The sequence below is a fragment of the Bos taurus genome, chromosome 28 (assembly GCF_002263795.3).
Source record: "Bos taurus isolate L1 Dominette 01449 registration number 42190680 breed Hereford chromosome 28, ARS-UCD2.0, whole genome shotgun sequence".
Classification (NCBI taxonomy): domain Eukaryota; kingdom Metazoa; phylum Chordata; class Mammalia; order Artiodactyla; family Bovidae; genus Bos; species Bos taurus.
In genome coordinates this window covers 19216471-19240523 of record NC_037355.1, presented here as the reverse complement: position 1 = coordinate 19240523, position 24053 = coordinate 19216471, and the positions used below count along the sequence as shown (strand labels likewise).

The following is a 24053-nucleotide window of genomic DNA, read 5'->3' as shown; positions in this document are numbered from 1 at the left end:
TTATACAGTGAAAGTGAAAGTATTAGTTGCTCAGTCATGTCTGACTCTTTGCAACCCCCATGGACTGTAGCCCAGCAGGCTCCTCTGTTCATGGGATTTTCCAGGCAAGAATACTGGAGTGGTTTGCCATTTCCTTCTCCAGGGGATCTTCTGACCCAGGGATCGAATCTGGATTTGCTGCACTGCAGGCAGATTCTTGACTGACTGAGCTACCAGGGAAGCCCTTATACAGTGGAGGTGATGAACAGATTCAAGGGATTTGAGCTGGTAGACAGAGTGCCTGAAGAACTATGGACAGAGGTTAGTAACACTGTACAGAAGGCAGTGTCCCAAACCATCCCAAAGAAAAAGAATGCAAAGTAGTCTGAGGAGGCTTTACAAACAGCTGAGGAAAGACGACAGCAAAAGGCAAAGGAGAAAGGGAAAGATATACCCAACTGAATGCAGAGTTCTAGAGAATAGCAAAAAAAGATAAGAAAGCCCTTTTAAATGAATAATGCAAAGAAATAGAGAAAAGCAATAGAATGGGTAAGACTAGAAATCTCTTCAAGAAAATTAGAAATCCCAAGGGAACATTTCATGCCAGGATGGGCATGATAAAGGACAAAAATGGTAAAGACCAAACAGAAGCAAAAGAAATTAAGAAGTGGCAAGAATACACAAAAGAACTGTACAGAAAAGGTCTAATGACCTGGATAACCCTGATGGTGTGGTCACTCACCTAGAGTCAGACATCCAGAAGTGTGAAGTCAAGTGGGCCTTAGGAAGCATTACTACAAACAAAGCTAGTTAAAGTGATGGAATTCCAGCTGAGCTATTTCAAATCCTGAAAGATGATGCTGTGAAAGTGATGCACTCAATATGCCAGCAAATTTGGAATACTCAGCAGTGGCCACAGGACTGGAAAAGGTCAGTTTTCATTTCAATCCCAAAGAATGGCAGTGCTAAAGGATGTTCAAACTACCCTACAATTGCACTCATGTCACATGCTAGCAAGGTTATGCTCAAAATCCTTCAAGCTTGGCATCAGCAGTACATGAACCAAGAACTTCCAGATGTACAAGATGGATTTTGAAGAGGCAGCAGAACCAGAGATCAAATTGCCAATATTCTTTGGATCATCAAGAAATTAAAGGAGTTCCAGAGAAACATCTACTTCTGCTTCATTGACTACACTAAAGCCTTTGACTGTGTCGATCACAACAAACTGTGGAAAATTCTTCTAGAGATGGGAATACCAGACCACCTGACCTGTCTTCTGAGAAACTTGTATGTGGGTCAAGAAGCAACAGGCAGAACTGGACATGGAACAGTGGACTGGTTCAAAATTGGGAAAGGAATATGTAAAGGGTGTCTATTGTCACCCTGCTTATTTAACTTCTATGCAGAGTATATCATGAGAAACACTGAGCTGGATGAATCACAGGCTGGAATCAAGATCGCTGGGAGAAATATCAACAACCTCAGATATGCAGATGATACCACTCTCATGGCAAAAAGTGAAGAGGAACTAAAGACCCTCTTGATGAGGGTGGAAGAGGAGGTGAAAAAAAAATGGCTTGAAACTCAACATTTAAAAAACTAAGATCTTGGCATCCAGTCCAAAAACTTCATGGCAAATAGAATGGGAAAAAGTGGAAACAGTGACAGATTTTATTTTCTTGGACTCCAGAATCACTGCAAACAGTGACTGCAGCCATGAAATTAAAAGATATTTGCTTTTTGGAAGGAAAGCTATGACAAACCTAGAGAGTGTATTAAAAAGCAGAGACATCACTTTGCTGACAAAGATCCATATAGTCAAAGCTATCATTTTCCCAGCAGTCATGTACAGATGTGAGAGTTAGACCATAAAGAAGCCTGAACACAGAAGAATTAATGCTTTTGAATTATGGTGCTGGATTCTTAGAAGTCCCCTGGACTGCAAGGAGATCAAACTAGTCAATCCTAAAGGAAATCAACCCTAAATATTCATTGAAAAGACAGATGCTGAAAGTGAAGCTCAGATACTTTGGTCACCTGATATGAAGAGCTGACTCATTGGAAAAGATCCTGATGCCGGGAAAGATTGAAAGCAAAAGGAGAAGGGGACAACAGAGGATAAGACGGTTAGATAGCATCAATGACTCAATGGACATTAATTTGAACAAATTCTGGAAGGTAGTAGAGGGCAGAGGAGCCTGGTGTGCTGTGATCTGTGAGGTCACAAAGAGTTTGAGATGACTTAGGGACTGAAGAACAAGGTGGCTTCTGTTACTTCCAGCAAAATTGGAACAGGAAGGAAGGGGTCAGGGCACAAACTTTAAAAGAACGCCATAGTCCAGGGACACGACATAAACTGATTAGAACCAAACAGGTCCAAGATAGCCGACGCTGACTGCCACTAGACCTCGAGCCTCAGTAGACACTCACTGTAATACATCAGTAAGTTAAATGATACACCCACAGGCACCATGACAATTCCAAGGCCAACCATAAAGACCAAAAGATGGGCAGTAGCTCAATTCCTGGAAATCTCTGCCCTTTCCCCAAAAGAGTTAGAATAATCCTCTCACTCATTAGCCTATGAAACTACCAAGAACATAAAAACTAACTGTGCTGTATTTTGGGGCTTCTCTTGCCTTCTGAGATGGACCACAGGCAGAAAAGCCAAATCTGGAGAGATGGTAGACTCATGTCCCAAGGTCAACTCAAAGTTTCTGCTCAGTTATGACAGTTTTTAAAAGGAAAAGGTGGCTGGCAGAGCGAGTGTGTGTGCAGGGGGATCTTAGTGAATCATCGATGCAGGAGGTTGGATTCTGCGTCATTCTCCATTGCATGCAGGTTTGACTAACTCTTCAGATGTTTTCTTGCCTGTGAGATCTGCCTATAGGATTGCTATGGGACTACAGGCGGTAAAGAGATAGTCATTTTTTAACTACTTAATTCTTCACTCTTACTTCTTTTTATCTAGGAGAAGAATCAACAGGATAGGCAAGGCATAGGTACATTCAGGAGAGCATGTCAAGATTTAATTTAAATTGTTTAGTGATCTTATTACTACAATTAGGTTTTTTCAAGATTAGTAAAGAACAGAAATGGGCAAACAGGAAAGAGCAAAAGAGTTGCTTTCAATTCCCTACTGTCCAACATAATTTTATTTCTATGGGATTAGAGGTGAAGGTTCATCTTCTATAACTTTTTCATGCTGACACAGGGCACCATATTCTTAGAGTGGAAATGTCAACATGTTGTTGTTCAGTCGCTAAGTCATGTGCGACTCTTAGTGACTCCCTGGACTGCAGCCTGCCAGGTTTCTCTGTCCTTCACTGTCTCCTGGAGCTTGCTCAAATTCACATCCATTGAATCCACAGAGTGGCATCTCTTTGCTGACAATTTTCGTTGCCCCCTTACAAATAGGGCAGAGCAAGCTACAATTATTTTGATGCCCATCAATTATTATGAGCATAATCCCAGTCTCTTGAGGCCAGTTCTTAGAATTGTGCCAGCCACAGATTTAGTACTGCTCAAGATGAAGCAGTTTTTGTCAGGACTGCAGTCTGGTCATCACACAGTTAATGTTTTTCCTCTGGTGTAAAACAACTCAAGAATGTGCATCAGACACGGAGTCTGTGACTCTATTGTCCTAATCATTAAATGCTTGGTTTTGTGCTGGGACTTCCCTGGTGGTCCTGTGGTTAAGAATCTGTCTGCCAGATGAATGGATAAGAAAGCTGTGGTACATATACACAATGGAGTATTACCCAGCCATTAAAAAGAATACATTTGAGTCAGTTCTAATGAAGTGAATGAAACTGGAGCCGATTATACAGAGTGAAGTAAACCAGAAAGAAAAACACCAATACAGTATACTAACACATATATATGGAATTTAGAAAGATGGTAACAATAACCCTGTATACGAGACAGCAAAAGAGACGCTGATGTATAGAACAGTCTTTTGGACTCTGCGGGAGTGGGAGAGGGTGGGATGATTTGGGAGAATGGCATTGAACCATGTATAATATCATATATGAAACAAGTCGCCAGTCCAGGTTCGATGCACGATACTGGATGCATGGGGCTGGTGCACTGGGAAGACCCAGAGGGAGCGTACAGGGAGGGAGGAGGGAAGAGGGTTCAGGATGGAGAACACGTGTATACCTGTGGCGGATTCATGTTGATGTATGGCAAAACCAATACAATATTGTAAAGTTAAAAAATAAAATTAAAAAAAAAAAAGAATCTGTCTGCTAAATGCAGGGGTCATGGGTTCAATCCCTGGTCCAAGAAGATCCCACACACTGTGGGGCAACTAAGCCAGTGAGCTACAACTGCTGAAGCCCTCATGCCTAGAGCCTGTGCTCCACGACAACAGAAGCCACCACTATGAGAAACCCAAGCACCACAATGAAGAGCCGCCACTACTCACCACAACTGGAGAAAGCCCACATGTAGCAACGGAGACCCTATTTGCAGCCAGAAAAGAGTAAATACAATTTTTTTTAAAAAGCACTGTGCTTTTGGAACTTCCCTGGCAGTCCAATGGTTAAGACTCTGTGCTTCCAAAGCAGGGGACACGGGTTCGATCCCTGGCCTGTGGACTAAGATCGCACATGCCGTATGGCGAGGCAAAAAAAAAAAAAGAATTTATCAGAATTCCTGTGTTTGTAGGGTAGGAACCTGATCTACTACAGTGAAAATACACATGTGAAGTTGCATGTTTTATGCATTCTGACTTCATTGGATTGCATTTTAGTACAATTGCCACATCTTGTCCTTCAAAATCTGGTGGTTCCAGATGAGATGGCACCAAAATTGATGCCAAGAGAGTCAAATGATCTGAAGAAACCAGTGTTCCAGACCCCAAACTCCTACACATTTTCATCAGCAAGTCAACGTATCAGACTAAAAGGAGTTTGACTTCACAACTACTCTGTTCTACACAATGCAGCAGCAATTTAAAACACATTGGAATTGCTCTTGTGTATGCTTAATTTCCTAATTTTAGATTGTTTTTGTATTAATGATCATTTCACTGTTTAACTATAATGATGAGGAGGTATCCTTGTGGAAGCTAAAAACGTAAAGAAGATACGTAGGAGCTTGAAAATACCAACAATATTTCTTATTACATCACAACAGAAACTAAAGGCTCTTGTAATCAAAATCATGAAGGTTCATGATAGCCAACAGAAGTGTCTAAAGTGATTACAGGAATCAAGGCACTTCTAAACAAGAAACAGAAAACAGAAGAAGAAAAATGAAAGGAAAATCTATGTATATTCAATAGAACCAAAGATCAGAAGGTACCTCACTTTGATGAATTCATTGATTTTGATAATTGCCATAATCTTTCATTGTGGCGTATTTAAGGAGCAATAATTTCATTCAATATTGAATAATCAAAGAGTTCATCCTGCCCCCAATTTTGACCTACTAATCATATTAACAGAGAATTAAAGAGATCATGGAAAAACATACACTTCTCAAACAGATAACATTTATAAAATATTTTTAAATGATCAAACTGCTATGAGAGTCTGAGTAGCCTCTTCTAAAACTAAAGGTTGTATTTATAATTTTGTTTGTAAATTGTTTTCAACAAGACAGACATTACATCAGATGGGTTTCTGGACTGGATAAATATATTAAGAAGTTTCAAAAGTCAAGTACATTCCACAGAGCACTAGTAGGCCGTGTTTACTTGAAATACGTGGAAGTCCAATAAGAATGCACTAGGCCATTTTTTAAAAAGTAAACAGGAAAACATTCTGAATTATCTTGAAATGCCATGAAGTTTAGCAGCAGCTATTAAATTTTTAAATAAAAATGGCTTCAGAGATCACAGGGAAAAAATTGTGGTCTTTAAAGAAAGGCAATTTCATGGAAATCACTGATCTGATTGCTAAATTCTATTCTTTTTTTGCATAAGGACTTGGAAAAAAATGTCAAAATAAAAGAACAAATGTGACTTATCTGAAATGACATTAAAATTAATCAAAATAATGAAAAGTATTCAAAATTAAGTAGTGAAATAAGACAGATATCTAATATCCATCACTTAGAGTCTATACTGGAGTGATGAATGCTGATCAGATGCTAATTATTGTATTCTACATTAACAACAGAATTACAATGAACAATTTTTAACTTTTCTCTAACTGAAAACCACCTATTTGTGCCTTTATTCAATAAATGCGATTTTCCATTGAACAGTGTTCATGGTCAGTTATGCTACCACGTAACTGTTAGGAAAGATGAGAGCAAAGGCTACCAGCATTCTTTTAAAATGTTAATTACATCGAGTTTTCTTAATTTTGGTAGAGAAAAATCTTCCGTACTAGTACCTGAAGTTGGTGACTATTCCAGCATTTTGTAACAGTTGTATTTCCCTTTTGGGTTTCTCTCACATATGGAGCATTTGAAACAAATATGCCAACTTGGACTTTTCTTTAAGATATCTAAATATAATGAGATGATCTGCCTGTTTTAAAGATGTTCTAAGCCTTGCAATATGGATACGACAATGTTTTGATGATTCCAAAACACAGTCTTCAAGGACTCAGAAAGCCTAACAAAACCAGAGGCAAGAAGTTTATTCAAAAGTTGGTGAAATTAGACTATGTTGTTTTAATTGCAATTTGGAAAAGTAATTTGGAATACTTCAAAAAAGTAAGTGAGAACTTATAGACTTCTGATCTGGACTTATATGAAGGTTATTTCTTATGTCATTTAAAATTTAGCCTGGTGTGCTACAATTCATGGGGTCACAAAGAGTCAGACACGACTAAGCGACTGAACCGAACTGAACTGAACATATTAAATAATGGAGGAAAGACAATGGAATGTGAGACAAAAGGAAACGAAAGTGATAAATTAATTATTCTGAAACTGAGAAGCAAATTGTAACAAAAAGCCAGATGATCATACTAAAAGCAGTTACACATTAGAAGAAAGAGATGCTCTGACTGGAAGCAATGAATAAACTTGTGGACTGTTTGGTGGGAAAAGATTTCAATTTCTTGCTAATTTACATGGAAAAACTGATACTGATGAAACTGACATAAAACCTCTAATATGACACTACAATGACATTGATGACAACTGGTTAATGAGTCTTGTCAACTCAAAAAACACGTCTGAGGTGTCTGTCGCAGAAGAAAACTTCAAACGCCCTAATATCTTACAGGTTGTGAAAAAAACTTGATAGAGGTTTTCCTAAGTTGACATCAGTCCTAAAAATGTACATGACATTATGAATTACTACTTGTAAAGCTGAAACTTTTAAAAATTAATAACATTAACCAGTCAATGTTATATAAATTATGTGTGAGGTAGATTATCTCATCTATTAATTTCATTTTAGAATCATAAACTTATATTTGTTGTGAATAGAGGCTATTGGGTTTTATAAGATTAAAAAACAGTAAGTTTGTCCAAAGTAGCTTCCCAGTTTCTCTTCCTGTCGCATCATGTTGTTTTATTTTCTTCATAGCAATTATCACTAGCTAATAGCTTCATGTTAATTGATTGGTTTAATTGTTCTCTGCTTACCTGCTCTAAAATGCAATCCTTGTAGGAGTAGTAACTTTATTTGCCTTACATATGTTTTACTCAGTGTCTAGAATAGTGTCAGGCACAGAATTGGCCTCAATCACTGGCAATCAGATGGACAGATGGGTGGATGGACGATGGGTAGGTGGATGGATGGATGCATGGATGGGTGAATGAATGGCTGAATGAATGAATGAAGAGGATGGTGATAGTGCCTGCTTCCTGTTTGCCCCTTATATTGAATTTGAGTCTCTTTTGTTTAAAAAGTGATGATCAGATACTGACAGAAAGGCTAAATGAAATTCTGATCATGGGCTGAACACCTTTAATGAGAGATTTGGCAGATTCTGGATGCAGACAGAGCTGTGTGGGGGCTCAGGTGAGAAAATGTGGCATGGAATGGAAGAGAAGACATTCTCCTTCACTCTCCATCACTCTCAGTGCTCCTCTGGTATTTGGAGAGATAGTGGCTTAGGTGGCTTCCAAAAATCCTTGGCAAGGCTTCTGCAGTTTTAGAAGCAGCCAGTGATGCTGGCAAGTTGGAGCTGGAGAAGGAGGTGGTACCTAGAACTACCAGCTGGGTTGTAGGCACTTGTGAGGCTCCCCTTTGGGAATTTTCAAAATTACTTGTGTTGTTAGCATGTAAGTGCTGTTTGAATAGATAGGGACTGGATGGTTGTATTTAGAGGCATGGCCATTTGGACACCAAAATTAATTTTGACCTCTTTTTGAGTTTATAGGCTGATGGGGCAAGCAAGTTTCAGATTATATATACATTACCTCATTTTAAATCATCTAGATCTTTGATCTAATCTGTCAATACAGTTCTGTAAGAATCAGTATTGCGCTACATGACAATTGTGTTGTCTCTTTCTCTTGTCCTTAATTTGGAGCCACCATACATAGCTGTAAGTGTGAAGGGCCCTCAGCTGAGGGATTCTGTGGGAGTTGAAATCCAGTCTTTGCCTCACTTGCCAAACATGCCCTAGCATGGGCTTCTTCCGCCTGGGGAAGTACTTTTTCTTAATCAACACACACACACACTCTGCTCACTGAGACTTGGGACTGCGGTTCACCTAAAGGGACATTTTTTTTTATTTGAATGAAGTATGTGTGTTCGAACTACTGGAATCCCTGCCATAATTCTTCTGTTGGTTTCCTCCTTTTTGCCTTGGATCTCTGAAATGATGTCTCTAGGCTCAGCCAAGGCCAAAGTGGCAACTCTACCACCAGCACATGCTAAAAAGAGCTAGTATACTGCAGAAATGCTTGAATGAACTTCAGAGCCAGAGGACATGGGTCCAAAATCTAGTACTGCCACAGAACAAAAGATTAAAAAACCTGTAAGAATACAGAAAACCTACAGACCTTCATTTTTCATGTCATAGAAAATGACAATTCTGTGTGAACTCCTGTGTAAACTAACAATGTAGATAGACCTGGCCAAAGGACCAATCCAGAGCCTGCAGGTCCTAAGGGCCAAGGGGGCGGGGGTGGGGGTGGGGTGGGGTGATCAATAGTTCTATTTGCCTGCAACTCTTTTTGGCATACCTGTGGAAAAGCCCTTCAAGGAGAAGAGGTCAGTAAGAATCATATAACTGAGGAGGATTTCATGGAGGAGGTGAAGGTAGAACTTGGTTTTGAAAGGTGATTGTTTGGAAGGACGTTGATGGGCAAAGACCTTCCAGCAGAGGAAATGATACAAACCAGGGTAGAGAAGTGGGGGTAAAGGTAAGGTCTGTGAGCTGTGGGGGGTGGTGGCGACAGTGAAAGATGACTGCAGAAGATCTATGTTTAAATATAGTGGGATTTTTGCAGACTAGACCCAGAATAGGGAAATTACAGAAACTACCATGTTAAGGCTCAGCAAGAAGGAGGTATGTTTTTTAAAAGTCCATGTCGGAGAAGGTGAGGAAACAGACAATTCCTGCTGGTTCAATATAAATGGTATAACCTCTTTGGGGAAACTTTAGCAGCTTCTATCAAAAGTGTGAGTTCCCAAGCTCTTGATCCAAAATCTCACTTCAAGGAATGTATTCTGTAGATGTAGGTCTATACTTTTTTGTTTTCTGTTTGGCTGCACTGTGTGGCATGTGGGATCTCAGTTCTCCAACCAGGGATCAAACCTGTGCCCCCTGCAGTGGAAGCGTGGAGTCTTAACCACTAGACCACCAGGGAAGTCCTAGTCTATATTTGCGTGGGTATACACAAGGTTCCCTGGAGGCTCAGACGGTAAAGCATCTGCCTACAATGTAGGAGACCCGGGTTCAATCCCTGGGTTGGGAAGATCTCCTGGAGAAGGAAATGGCAACCCACTCCAGTATTCTTCCCTGAATAATCCCAAGGACAGAGGAACCTGGTAGGCTACAGTCCATGGGGTCGCAAAGAGTCGGACAGGACTGAGTGACTTCACTTTCACACACAAGGTTACTCACTGTAACATTTTTGTAATAGCAAAGGATGAAAATAAGACTTGGAAACAACCTGAATATGCATGATTAAGGGCTCACTGAATAAATTACAGTACATCCATACAATGGAATACTATAAAGCTATAAAAAGAGAGTTCTATGTACTTTGTGCTTTCAAATATATATTTAACGGAAAAAGCAAGGTACAGAATGCAATGTTTAGAATGCTGATGCAGGTGTAAAAATCAAGGAAAAGAAGATGTGTGTGTCTATGTATTTATATGTATAAAATAAAGAGTACATTAAAAAACATAACGGTTGCTTCTGAGTCAGGAAACTGGTTGCTAAGAAACGGAGTGGGAGGAAAACTTTTTATAGTATATCTTATTCTTCTACCCCAGATTTGAACTGATGTGTATTATGTATTTAGGAATAAAATTCAAGTTGAGAAAATCCATTAGACTACTAAAAAGAAAAAAAATAGTATCCATGATCCTAGATACTCTAGGCATGCAAAATGCTAAGAGACAAAAGTTTTTATTAATTTTATTTCTTTTAAAATTAGGCCTTTGTTTCTTCTACCTTTACGAGTCTTCTGGATTCCTATTTTTATATTAACTATTCCAGCAATGGTCACTTAGTTCACTTTAGTTCGGAATCTCTTAACAGCATCTGCACTTAATCAACCATCCAAAACATTTGATTGTGCTTATTTTTACATGTATTTTAATGAACTGTATCATTCAAGCCCAAGACTGAAACACATTATGTAAAGACTTCAAAAATCTTCATATCATTCACTTCTATTTTACGTAGGTGCTCAATAAAGATCAAACAATAATGCCATCCCCGTGTGTATTAGCAAATATCCTCCTGATTTTGCTGGAATGAGCAAATCTATTCATTGTTTACTTCTTTGAAAAAGAATTGAAAATTGCCTCAGTTCCAAGTCTATGTCCAACCACACCCTGTCTGGACATAAAAATGCAGCCTCATACTCAAATTTGTTATTGCTAAGTGCTTCCAGACACTGGTAAGCAACTTCTTCCTGTCCCCTGATCCCTATCCTAAAAACAGAGGAGAAATTTAGGCAGAAAGCTCAAGTATTTTGAATCAATAATTGGGACAATAAAGCAGATGTTCCTGAAGTAATACCCTTGATCGATACTCTAATCCCTTTGCAACAAAGGAAAAAGGAAAATTTCTCTTAAAATACCTCCACGGAAGGGCCTTGGTTACTTTACAATCTTTCTCAAAGGAGTGCTAGACACAGCCTGCATTCTTGTAATAAATATTGCTTGAAATATTTAGATTTTTCTCTGGGCCACGGGATTTTGTGTTAAAAATAGTTGTTCTTGTTATAGTTGTAGCTATACATTAAACAGACTGGGACATTTGCTACAAGTACATGTTGCTGCACACCCAGACTGTGCAAGTCCAGGATCCTAAAGCAGTAAAGCACTGTCTCCATTAGCCAGCTACAAACTGGAAAGAATACTGGGAGGTAAATGGGCCAAAGAGAGTAAGGTAAGTCACTTCTCCTTTCTAACTAAGGGCAGACAAATCTGGGGCTTTTGGTTAAGGCAAAGGGGAATTTTCAATGGCATTAAAATAACTGTTTTTTTTTTTTTTTTTGCCATGCAGCATGACTTGTAGGGGAGAAGGCAATGGCACCCCACTCCAGTACTCTTGCCTGGAAAATCCCATGGAAGGAGGAGCCTGGTGGGCCACAGTCCATGGGGTTGCTGAGAGTCGGACACAACTGAGCGACTTCACTTTCACTTTTCACTTTCATGCATGGGAGAAGGAAATGGCAACCCACTCCAGTGTTCTTGCCTGGAGAATCCCAGGGACGGCGGAGCCTAATGGGCTGCTGTCTATGGGGTCGCACAGAGTCGGACACGACTGAAGCGACTTAGCAGCAGCAGCAGTATGGCTTGTGGGATTTTACTTCCAAGAATGCTTTGCTTTAGTTGTGTCTGATTCTGTGTGACCCCATGGATTATCGCCCACCCGGCTCCTCCATCCTTGGGATTCTCCAGGCAAGAATACTGGAGTGAGCTGCCATTTGCTACACCAGGGGATCTTCCCCCAACCAGGGATCCAACCCATGTCTCTTGTGTCTCCTGAATTGGCAGGCGAGTTCTTTACCATTAGCGCCACCTTACTTCTCAGACTGGGGATCAAACCTGTGGCCCTGCAGTGGAAGCATGCGTCCTAACCACTGTATCTCCCTAAAACAACTTTTTAAAGTTTACATAATCCATAGATACAGGCAGCATTAAGCAATAGGAAAGCACAATAAGGCATCAGAATAAATGCAGCAAAGATTTTCTGCCTTCTTTGACTATTATCAACCACAATAGAGATTTTCAATGATTTTTCTTTTTTAGCCAATGACACTCATTCTTATCTATTATATCAGGAATGCCACTTAACATAATCTTAAGGAGCTAAGGTAGCTCATTAAGCATAGTGAAAAATTATGCTGGTATGTGCTGAGGATCTGATTTCCCAGCGTTCATTACCAAAGTCCCAATTCCCAAACGCTTCCTCCTACCACCAGGCATCCTGAATAAACACTGTGTAAACAGAGTATTTACTATCCTGTTACCATGCAGTTTATGCATATGTCCTCTAGGTGTCTTCAGTGACCAGCTTTCGAGGAGATTTTCATGCAATGGGCCAGCTGGCATAGCAAGAGCTCAGCTTACTAGAATACGTTCTCAGGGCTTCTTTAGAACATTTTGATTATCTAGAATAAAATACTGAATTTTGGATTCAACATCGGTCTTTTGTGCAATAAATACTTCCAGACATTTAAAATTTTTTTCAAGTTCATCTTTACTAGCTATTAAAAAACGTTTTTGCATTCATCTTAGGTAAATACTGACCTCACATTTCTACAACGTGACTACTCAGGAAATACTCTCCTGATGTAAGTGGTTTAAATTAAGTTGAAGCACATTTCCTGAGAAGGGGAGGTGAGGAGATAAAATGTATAATTATTTTCTGTTTTCCTTTGTTATTACAGGTTTGTACTTAGGGAAAATTCTAAAAATATATTGAGGGGGAAGATGGTGTTGTTCTTGAAACCTAAAAAGAGTTTGAAGAGGGGGCCGAGATCTGGGATTTGACACTGATAAATGTGGGTGGGGTCAACGTTCCTTGGGCTAAGGAGTTTTTGTTGCAAGCCAGACGATCTATTGACTGTTTCCAAGACTCTATGCCACTTAGTATAAGACACTGAGGGCCCAGCAGAGGTTTGCAACATTTAAAAACGTCACTTCCAAGTAAGTGTTCTTCAAATATTTTTCAAAAAAATTTTATGTTCAAATAAGTAAGCAGGAAAATTAATCTGCAATGATAATGAGAAGACAACAATACAGTATCCCATGGGATCATTTCCTCTTATTCCTTTGTTCTTAGAGCTACAGATTATCACAATTTTTCTCTTTTTAAGCTTTTTATTTGGAAACAGTTTCAAACTTACAGAAAGTTTGCAAAAGAGCATTATAAGGAACACTCCTAGACCTTTCATTTATATAACATTATGCTATTTGCTTTGTCATCTCTGCTCCTTAATATCTATCTCTGTCACTGTTTCTGTTTTCTGTCTCTCTTGTTTTCCTGAACTGTTTAAAGGCATCCTGCAAATATTATGGCCCTTTACACCTACATTCTTCAGTGTGTATTTCCTAAAAATGACTGAAAGATGGTCATTTATGTCTTAAATTCACATATCCACATTCAAATGTTATCTGTAATCTAGTAATGTCATTGTGTAGTATTTTTTCCTTTGCTGTGGATCTATTCTAGGGTTCAGTTCAGTTCAGTCGCTCAGTCATGTCCGACTCTTTGTGACCCAATGAATCGCAGCACACCAGGCCTCCCTGTCCATCACCAACTCCCGGAGTTCACTCAAACTCACGTCCATTGAGTCGGTGATGCCATCCAGCCATCCTATATTTAGTTGTCAGGTTTCTCTAATTTCCATTAATCTGGAGCAAATCACACAAATATTCTTTGTCTTTTATGATACCAATTTTTTTTTCTCTACACTATGTGCAGCATGTAAAATCTCAGTCCCTGATCAAGTCTTGAATCCAAGCCCCCTGCAGTGGAAGCTCAGAGTCCTAAGCACTGGACTTCCAGGGAATTCACAAGACTGATATTTTTTAAAGAATGCATTTACTGCCCCCTCTCCCCTTAAAACTCATTATATAATTACTTTTTCCTCTCTCTTGCAACTAATAGGACTATGCAAATGTCCCTATGTCATCAAAATTTTCTCCCAAAACTTAACATTCAATGACAATTCCCTCTTGGTTTGATTTTAATCATGACAGCTGCAAAATGATAATTGTCAAACTCCAGCACCACATTTGTGTCTACTATTTGGTCTTCTGCATTCTACTGTAAGCAGAAGACTTCACTTTTCATATCCACCTAGCTATTGATCTATCTATCGCTATAAATCACCACTATTATCTGTCTATGTGTTTTGGGAATGGACATATTCATTCTTATTTATTCACTGGCTTAAAATTCATGATTGATGCTGGGACACCAATGCTCAGACTGTCCCAGATTTGGTCATGAGGAGCCCATTCAAATTGGTTCTTGCGCCTTTGTAACATGTCCTCATCATTGGTTTGAGCATCTTCTTACTTTCTGTCACAGAAAAATATCCCAGGCTCTTTTGCACCTATCCTATCCTGTCCCTGAAATCAGACATTTCTCTGAGAATCCCTGATTCCTTTTAGTGAGGAATGGCATTAGAGACCAAGATCTAGGTATGCTTATTGCTACTTGGGGCGGGGGCGAAATCTTTGGCTCTTGGCTCTTTAATGTATAACACTAACCAGTACTGGGATTTCCCTGTGGTCCAGCGGCTAAGACCTCATGCTCACAAGGCAGGGAGACTGGGTTTGATCCCTGGTCAGGGAACTAGATCCCACAACTAAGAGTTTGAAAGTCTCAACTAAAAGAACTTGCATACCACAACTAAGACCTGGATCAGCCAAATAAATAAATATTAAAAAAAGAAGAAGTACAAACATGTACATATGCATATACACACAGATCCATGTATATACTTATAATACACATATGCACGCAGATATGCATATATACATACATATTTTAGAATATTTTAGAAATCATAGCTCACACCAATACCTCCAATTCAATTACAGTTTCAAAGGATTTTTTCTGTCCTTCTCTCATTTTATATTTGTAAGTTCCTTCTTCCATAATAAGAACCATGGCTTTCAACAAAATCAACCCATTTACTCCTTTTCAAAGCACTTTTTTTCAATCTTTCATATATGGCTCCAAATACAGAAAACAGTTTGAATAAAACTGTAAAAAAAAATGGAAAACTCTGAATTTTTCTTTCAACATTAAGGATTTTGTAAATCTGTAGCACTAGTTCTTATGTGATTCATAAAAATTGGAAATGGGTTGAATGGGATAAGCACTTTGAGTTATATGCAAAGACAAGTAGCCAGCTGTCTTGCACTGCAGAGTACAGGGTGGGATTTTAAACACCCTGTCCCATGTGACTCAGAGTCCTTCAACATGTTTTCTGTTACAATGTGGGACTGAAAGGAGAGGGAGGAAACTGAAACAAAAAGGAAGCCAGGAGCCCATGGTGAGAGAACTGGTATTTGAAGGCGGTTCTAAGAGTGCACACACCGGGGTGGAATCCCTGCAAGTCCGCTTTAGAACTAGATAAGCATGCAGCTCAGTCTAAGTTGGGTTTTTTAGTATTGGGTCATAGAAGATTTCTTAAAAAGAAAAGGCTGTTTCATTATTGAAGGTGAATTATAGCATTTTTACCTTCCTAAACTTTTAAAATGAAAATAGATTGGTTTTAGTTTAGAATAGTTTGGGGAAAACCTCTCTGAATGTTGATAGTTGACAAATGTACACCCCATGTCCTTTCTGGCAGTCCAATGGCTAAGACTCCATGCTCCCAATAGAGGGGGCCTGGGTTTCAATCCCTCGTCAAGGAACTAGATTCCATGTACAGCAACTATGAGTTTGAATGCCACAACTAAAGAACCCACATGCCACGTGGAGACTGAAGATCCCGTGCACGGCAACCAGCATAGCCAAAACAATATTTTAAAAAAGATTCGGTCATCCTATGAATGAAGAGATAATGATATAAATTATGAAGTTTGCAAAAGTGCAGACATTTCCTTTACAGAGAACTATTGCCAGACTTTCATCTATAACTACTGAAGTCCTCTGATGTTTCTGTTCTTATATATCTTTTGATTCCCTAGATACTTCCCGTGTTGCAGGCAGACACCAGGGAAGGGTCACTGAAATTCTGATTCTAACAGTTCTAAACTTGGTACCAGGTAGGTCCTAGATACGTCTTCTTTTGATGCTCACTCCCTTTCTATATACTCACGCTTTTTCTCTTCTGAAGTCTTTCCTATTTTTCTAATGCCTTTTCTTCCACTCACTCCCCAGGGACCAACTTGCTTCTGCCAAGACTGACAGAGTTCCCCAGTGTGGAATTCATTGATTCTTAAATTTTACAGGACTTACCTTGATACTGAAGATCCACATCCCAGACTCCTCAGAAAGATACTGCCTTTTGGATTCTTGAGGACTGGGCTCCTTTTGCTTCAAGAGGAACATAAAATAGTTGGTGAATTTGAGACAATGAATGAGAACTAAAGACCACCCCACCATGCTCCACCAAGTGTCTTATAGAAAGAGTTTTCATTCATCCATCTACCCATTCTTTATTGAGCACACAGTATGGGAAAAGCAGATTTGGACAATAACTAGTAAATAAGTAAGTACACAAGTAAATGAATTAAAAAGAAGATAACTGAAGTCTGTGATAAATCTTTCGAAAGAAATAAATAGGGTGATAAGTATAACTGGGGTAAAGATTTCATTTCTTAGTCTTTATAGAAGGAAAAAAAAAAGGTAAAGGTGGGGATTATAGACCGGCAAGGAGGGCTTCCATCATCTGACCCTGCTCTAAAGTCATTTCCTACCACTGTTTCAGTGCCCTTTTCTGATCAGACATGTCTCATTGTCCCCCCCGCCCCTTTACCCGTCTCTGTGCTACAACACTTCTTGATCTCCTGTCCTTACTTCTTATCCCTGCTGTCATTACTTCTTACCGCTGCTGTCATTCTAGATTCCATTCCTCCATCTGTATGTTTATTCCCTGTCAAAGTTCTCCATGACTGCTCTACTTCTTTCTCCTTTCTCTTAATTCTATAGCCCTTGAGACTTCAGTGCATAATTTAAATTCTATATTATCTTCATATATTTAACATTATCTCAACTACTCTATGTTTGTCCCTCTGACCTATTGTTAGGTCTTAAAGTCAGGGACAATATCTTATATTTGCTTTTTGTGCTCAACAACTGTTGGGCAGGGAACGAGTGTTCAGACTCAGATGAAAGTTTTACGCATATTGGTTAATACTGATTGGTTGAGGAGTCTATTGGGCTATTGCGGATATGTAGAAGAGCTATTTTATGACCAGTAGGGCCTTGCTGTACATTTCAAATTACGCGATATAGGTGGCTGCCCTTCTTCCTACACATGAGGCTGGCAAGCGGCTGACTTACCCAGCCTGGGAAAAAAACCTTCTTCTATATCAAAAAGAATACATTTGAATCAGTTCTAATGAGGTGAATGAAACTGGAGCCTATTATACAGAGTGAAGTAAGCCAGAAAGAAAAACACCAATACAGTATACTAACGCGTATATATGGAATTTAGAAAGATGGTAACAATAACCCTGTATACGAGACAGCAAAAGAGACACTGATGTATAGAACAGTCTTTTGGACTCTGTGGGAGAGGGAGAGGGTGGGATGATTTGGGAGAATGGCATTGAAATACGTACAATATCATATATGGAACGAGTCGCCAGTCCAGGTTCGATGCATGATACTGGATGCTTGGGGCTGGTGCACTGGGACGACCCAGAGGGATGGTACGGCGAGGGAGGAGGGAGGAGGGTTCAGGATGGGGAACATATGTATACCTGTGGCGGATTCATGTTGATATTTGGCAAAACCAATACAATATTGTAAAGTTTAAAAATAAAATAAAATTAAAAAATAAATAAATAAAATGCAGCCAATGACTTCTTCACTCACTTCCTGGCAGGCTGTAGACCAAAACTCCAGACAAACCACAATTTTTAAAATTTAATTGTATCACTAGTCCTCACTATTCTGCCTTTCCCCCTCCCTCTATAAGATAATTCAGATCTCTACAGCATAGATGGCTTATATAAAAATGCAGTTATTTTCGAGAAGTTGAGACAGAAGGAGACAATTGCTTACTACTTTGTCTTACTGTGAAAAGAAGTAACATTATCTGAAATAGGAGCCTATACAAGCAAAGCAATACATTTGCATAGATCATAACATTTAGGTAACATAGATATATATATATTTTTTATTTTATTTTTAAACTTTACGTAATTGTATTAGTTTTGCCAAACATCAAAATGAATCCATCACAGGTATACATGTGCTCCCCCTCCTGAACCCTCCTCCCTCCTCCCTCCCCACACCATCCCTCCAGGTCGTCCCAGTGCACCAGCCCCAAGCATCCAGTATCGTGCATTGAACCTGGACTGGCATCTCGTTTCATACGTGATATTTTACACGTTTCAATGCCATTCTCCCAAATCTTCCCACCCTCTCCCTCTCCCACAGAGTCCATAAGACTGTACCATACATCAGCGTCACTTTTGCTGTCTCGTACACAGGGTTATTGTTATCATCTTTCTAAATTCCATATATATGCGTTAGTATACTGTATTGGTGTTTTTCCTTCTGGCTTACTTCACTCTGTATAATAGGCTCCAGTTTCATCCACCTCATTAGAACTGATTCAAATGCATTCTTTTTAATGGCTGAGTAATACTCCATTGTGTATATGTACCACTGCTTTCTTATCCATTCATCTGCTGATGGACATCTAGGTTGCTTCCATGTCCTGGCTATTATAAACAGTGCTGCGATGAACATTGGGGTACACGTGTCTCTTTCCCTTCTGGTTTCCTCAGTGTGTATGCCCAGCAGTGGGATTGCTGGATCATAAGGCAGTTCTATTTCCAGTTTTTTAAGGAATCTCCACACTGTTCTCCATAGTGGCTGTACTAGTTTGCATTCCCACCAACAGTGTAAGAGGGTTCCCTTTCCTCCACATCCTCTCCAACATTTATTATTTGTAGACTTTTGGATCAATAGATATATTTTTTAAATTAATTTTTTATTGAAGTATGGTTAATTTAAAATGTTGTGTTAGTTTCCTCTGTACATCAAAGTGACCAAGTTGTACATACACATTCACTCTTTATTAGACTCTATTTCCATATAGGTCATTACAGAGTATTGGGTTAGATATTGTTGACTAAAGCAGACATCAACTATTTGAAAGACAGCATTTTAAGTGGCATGGACTGATGACTCAGGTTTTTGTCCAACCTGAGTACATTCTTTATTGAGTGGAAGCATTATTTGCATTATATTTTAAGGATATGTTAAAAAGCAATGCCTATATAAAAATTGCATTGTATCAATTTTTCCTAATTGTTCACTTATTCACTGACAAAGCCTTCCACGATGGCTCCAATTTCTTATTCTTTCCCTTAATTCTCTAGCACTTGAAATTTGTCACTGTTTTAATTATATATACTGTCATATTGTTTGATATAAATTATCTTAAATTTGACATATATAGTGTTAATGTACTCCATATTGCCTCATAGAATCTGGGTGGCTCAGATACTAAAGAATCTGCCCACAGTGTGGGAGACCTGGGTTTAATCCCTGGGTCAAAAGATCCCCTTGGAGAAGGGAATGGCTATCCAATCTAGTATTCTGGCCTGGGAAATCCCACGGAAAGAGGAACCAAGTGGGCTACAGTCCATGGGGTCACAAAGAGTCAGACACGACTGAGCGACTAACACTTTCACGTCACTTTCATAGAATCCATTTATTTCTGGGATTTTATATAGTTTCATTCCTTGTCCAAATGAGAATGTTTTGGTTCTGTGTTTCTGAACATAGTTGTGATAGGTAATGATACCAAGTTAGGCAAACACATGTCCTGCTTGAGACCCTGCTCAGTTAAGTTTCCTTACAGTAAATATTAAGGCACTGTATATTGATTCTGTACCTACATTCAGACAACTGGTGTTTCATCTCATTCTACAGAAAACAAAACAAAACAAAAAAACAAGGCAAGGATAAGTGATTAAATGCCAGGGCGATAAGAGTGAAATGTTACAGATTTTCTGTGGTTACGATTGAAAGCATTCTGAGACAGTGCCTGATGTATTAGAGGTTTGTTTGCTTCCTTCTTAAAAAAGAGCTTGGGTATGAATGGACCCAATAGTGGAAGAAGCTCCCGCAAAACCAGTGTCTCCAGCATGGAATTTGTGAGTGGGCGGGAAATGCTTAATTGCTATTTACCTGCCGAATGCTGCCTTTGACACACATGATGAGCCAGCGTCGTTTGACTGTCACCTCCTTAGGAGGCAGGATTCTTCAGCCCACACTCTGCTCAGCACTGACTTCTTCTCTGTGCATGCTTTGTGTCTGTGTTTTTTGCTCAGACTGTGCATTTTGAGGAAAGCACCAACCCAAGACAGGCTCCTCAGTTTTGTCATTGTAGGGAGACCAGCAGAGCCTCCCACACACCAGTGTGCTCAAAGGGAGGCCCTGACGCTGAATCCTTTGAAAAAGCATTTCTTAAACAAAAGGGATTCCCCTATGTGCTGGTGTGCCTGGCAAGTCTTTCTTTCCCACCATATGAGGCAGAACTCACAGATGGATGGCTGTCTATTTGTACTTATTAGGCCATATGTTGCCAAATAAATAAGTAAGTAAGTAGGTCTTGGATGTTTGGGGTCTGGCTTCAACTCATTTATAAGTTCAAGTTGCAAAGACGCCAACTGCCGATTTATCAACAGACTAAATGTATTCTCTAAATAAAATAGACCAGCACCCCATATACTGGCCCTGGCTAGTGCGTGGATTATGTCTGTACTTAGTTGCCCAGTCGTGTCTGACTCTTTGTGACCCTTTGGATTACAGCCTGCCAGTCTCCTCTGTCCACGGGATTTTTCAGGCAAGAATACTGGTGTGGGTTGCCATTTCCTCCTCCAGGGGATCTTCCCAACCCAGGGATTGAACCCATGTCTCCTGAGCCTCCTGTATTGCAGGCAGATTCTTTACCAGTTGAGCCATCAGGAAAGCCCCACTCGTGCATGCATTATTATTATTAATAGTTAATTCAGATATCCCACAGGTCAAATTTTATTCTCTGAAATGTGACAGAATGGCATAGTCAAAGCAAGAAACTATACATTGGATGCTTTCTACCTACTGAGTATCTTCCGTAACCCTCAGCAGAACCCCACCTCTGAAGAACCGCACTGCTGACGTCTTTCTGCTAGGGATGGACCTGAGCCACTAGATCAGTATCAAAATAAACTCACTCTCAGCACAACTTCCTGGGAAGGGAATAGCACCTGGCCAGGCCAGACCTCTGGGCCCACAACAATCCTACAATCCATGAAGTCCACCAATTCAACTCCCATGGAGGGTGCGATGCTAGGGAAAAGTCGTGTTTCTTGTGGCACTCCTCGGCGTGTCTGCCCATGTTCTCTTGGCTCCCCTCTCCCGACAGAGGCTCCGCTGTGCAGACTGAAACAATAAGAGGCCCAAACCTGGTCCCACAACAACTCCCACCCACCGTGCAAGGTGCTGGGTGAGAGTCCCCAGGGCCTGGGCGGAAGTTCTGGCTGCCCCGGCAGGCCCAAACACGAGCTCGGGAGAAGGCACCCATCCCAGGGGCTTTCCGCCAGTTGTCTAAACTGGTTCAGTTATCCAACTCTTTATCTTCTCTATTTGTTTTTCTTTCCCTGCTTTCGGCCACATATTCTTCACCTTGACATCCAACTCACCTGCAAATTCAAAATTTCCTTGCTTACGTAGCCCCCGTCACAATAGCTTTAGGCTCCCACACAGTTTAACAAATTAGTGATGTGCTTTTTTCCATTCTCAGAAAATTCTCTATTGCCTACTGTGTCCCTTACTTATTTTTTTCCCCACTATGAACTCTTTTGATCCATAGATTTTTTTTTTTTTTTACAAGTGATGGTAGATACCCAATGGGGCAGTGCACTGGCTGCCCTGTTGCTCATTCACTAGTTTTAAAAAAAATACCTACGTACTGGGATTTCCCTGGTGTCCCAGTGGCTAGCACTCTGTGCATGCCCAATGCAAGGGCCTGAGTCTGATTCTTGGTCAGGGATGTAGGTCCTACATGCTGCAACAAAGATTGAAGATACTGTGTGTCACAACTAAGATGTGATGTGGCCAATAAATAAATTAAAAAAAGACTTTTTAAGTCTGTGCTCAAAAAGATCTACTTTTGAAACATAAAGATCTCCTTTAGCCTAATCCTAAGCCATACTATCCATGAAATCACAGGTTTTATGTTTTCTAATGTAATTCTTTTTTGGGGGTCTAATATAACTTTTAATAAGTAACTGCAAAATTAAAAAAATAAATAAAATTATAAAAATGAAATAAAAGGTGCTAATTCATGAAGGTGACATGGGACACCTTCACTTCCCTTCGCATCTCCCACCCTGAGGGCCCAGGGTTTGGCGGTGTCTTCCAAACCCTAGACCAGACTGGTATCAGATAAGAGGAAATCACTACAATTCTCAGTATTCTGTTCCTCCTCCTCCTTTTGGGGCCCAATGGCTGATTTAGGATCACAAAAACGATCGTTTATGGGATTGCTATTGGTAGACCACAGGAAAGGAGACAGAGCCAAGAAAGCTTGTTGTTACGTGACAATCCACCAGCTCAGGGAGGAGGTAACATGCCCAAGGGTGGTGAGGAAACCGCAACTCCTGCAGGAGATAAGGACCAGAACTTACTGTGAATTCCCCTGGGTCAAACCAAAGGCAAAGGATGGGGAGAATTGTGAGAAAAGTAAGACATCATCTTTATCTAAATATAGTATAACATAGCGTCGGTGATTGATACTAGCATTAGGCAGTTTTTGGAGTTCTGGGCAGGGCAAGCTATTCCTGTAATTTGTGCTGAACATCTCAGCACGTGGGAGACTGGATCAATCTGCCTGTCTGCATTTTTACATCACCTTTTACCAGAGAACCCAGGTGCTCAGGCTGCACCCATTTGGAAGGCTTGCCCCCTCCCAAAAACCTGGCAGGGGCCCATGCTAAACATGACAGCAATGTTTGAGCAAGAGACGCTCCACCCCTGCCCAGGATCTGTTCTTCTACTCCTGCCCCCATCAGCTAAAAGCAATTAGCCCCCTCGTGGGATCAGTTAAACAATCAGGTCAGCTTCTGATAATGAGATCATGGACTCCAATAAGAAAAGGAGCCTGAGATTAGCTCTTCAACACTATTCATAGCCCTGTCTGGTGGCCTCTGCACTTTTACTGATCACTGACTGATGCTGGAAAGAAAACCTTGGGCAGAATGACATGCCTGCCTGGCCCAGGGGTGTGGGGAAACACAGATGAGGTGTGTTCCTTTTATCATATTGCCCAAAGGCTGGGGAAGGAGGCATAGCTGGCCACCTGCATGACAGGCAGTATACCCTGCTTGGAGGGCTCCCTCCATTGGCTCGGGGCACAATCTGGCAGTACATCCTCAGCTTCAATCATGATATTTTAGTTTCTAAAAATATTTGTCTACTTTTGAAACATAAATATGTCCTTTAGCCTTATCCTAAGCAACAATATGATGAACTCACAGGTTTGATGTTTTCTAACATACTTTTGAGAGTCCCTTGGACAGCAAAGATATCAAACCAGTCAATCCTAAAGGAAATAAACCCTGAATATTCATTATGGAAGGACTGAATATTCATTCATTGGAAGGACTGATGCTGAAGCTGAAGGTCCAATACTTTGCTCATCTGATGTGAAGAACAAACTCACTGGAAAAGATCCTGATGCTGGGAAAGACTGGAGGCAGGAGGAAAAGGGAGCGACAGAGGATGAGATGGTTGGATGGCATCACTGACTCGATGGACATGAGTTTGAAC

General features: G+C 40.1%; 1 protein-coding gene across 2 annotated transcripts in view; it reads right to left on the bottom strand.

The window, feature by feature from the left end:
* The window catches only part of NRBF2 (nuclear receptor binding factor 2), a 268477-nt gene that overhangs the window by 62236 nt on the left and 182188 nt on the right, over positions 1 to 24053 (bottom strand). For both annotated transcript variants that reach the window (XM_059882612.1, XM_059882613.1), the window contains one exon: positions 16515 to 16592. In XM_059882612.1, the coding sequence (XP_059738595.1) occupies positions 16515 to 16592 (78 nt within the window). The remainder of the gene's footprint in view (positions 1 to 16514; positions 16593 to 24053) is intronic.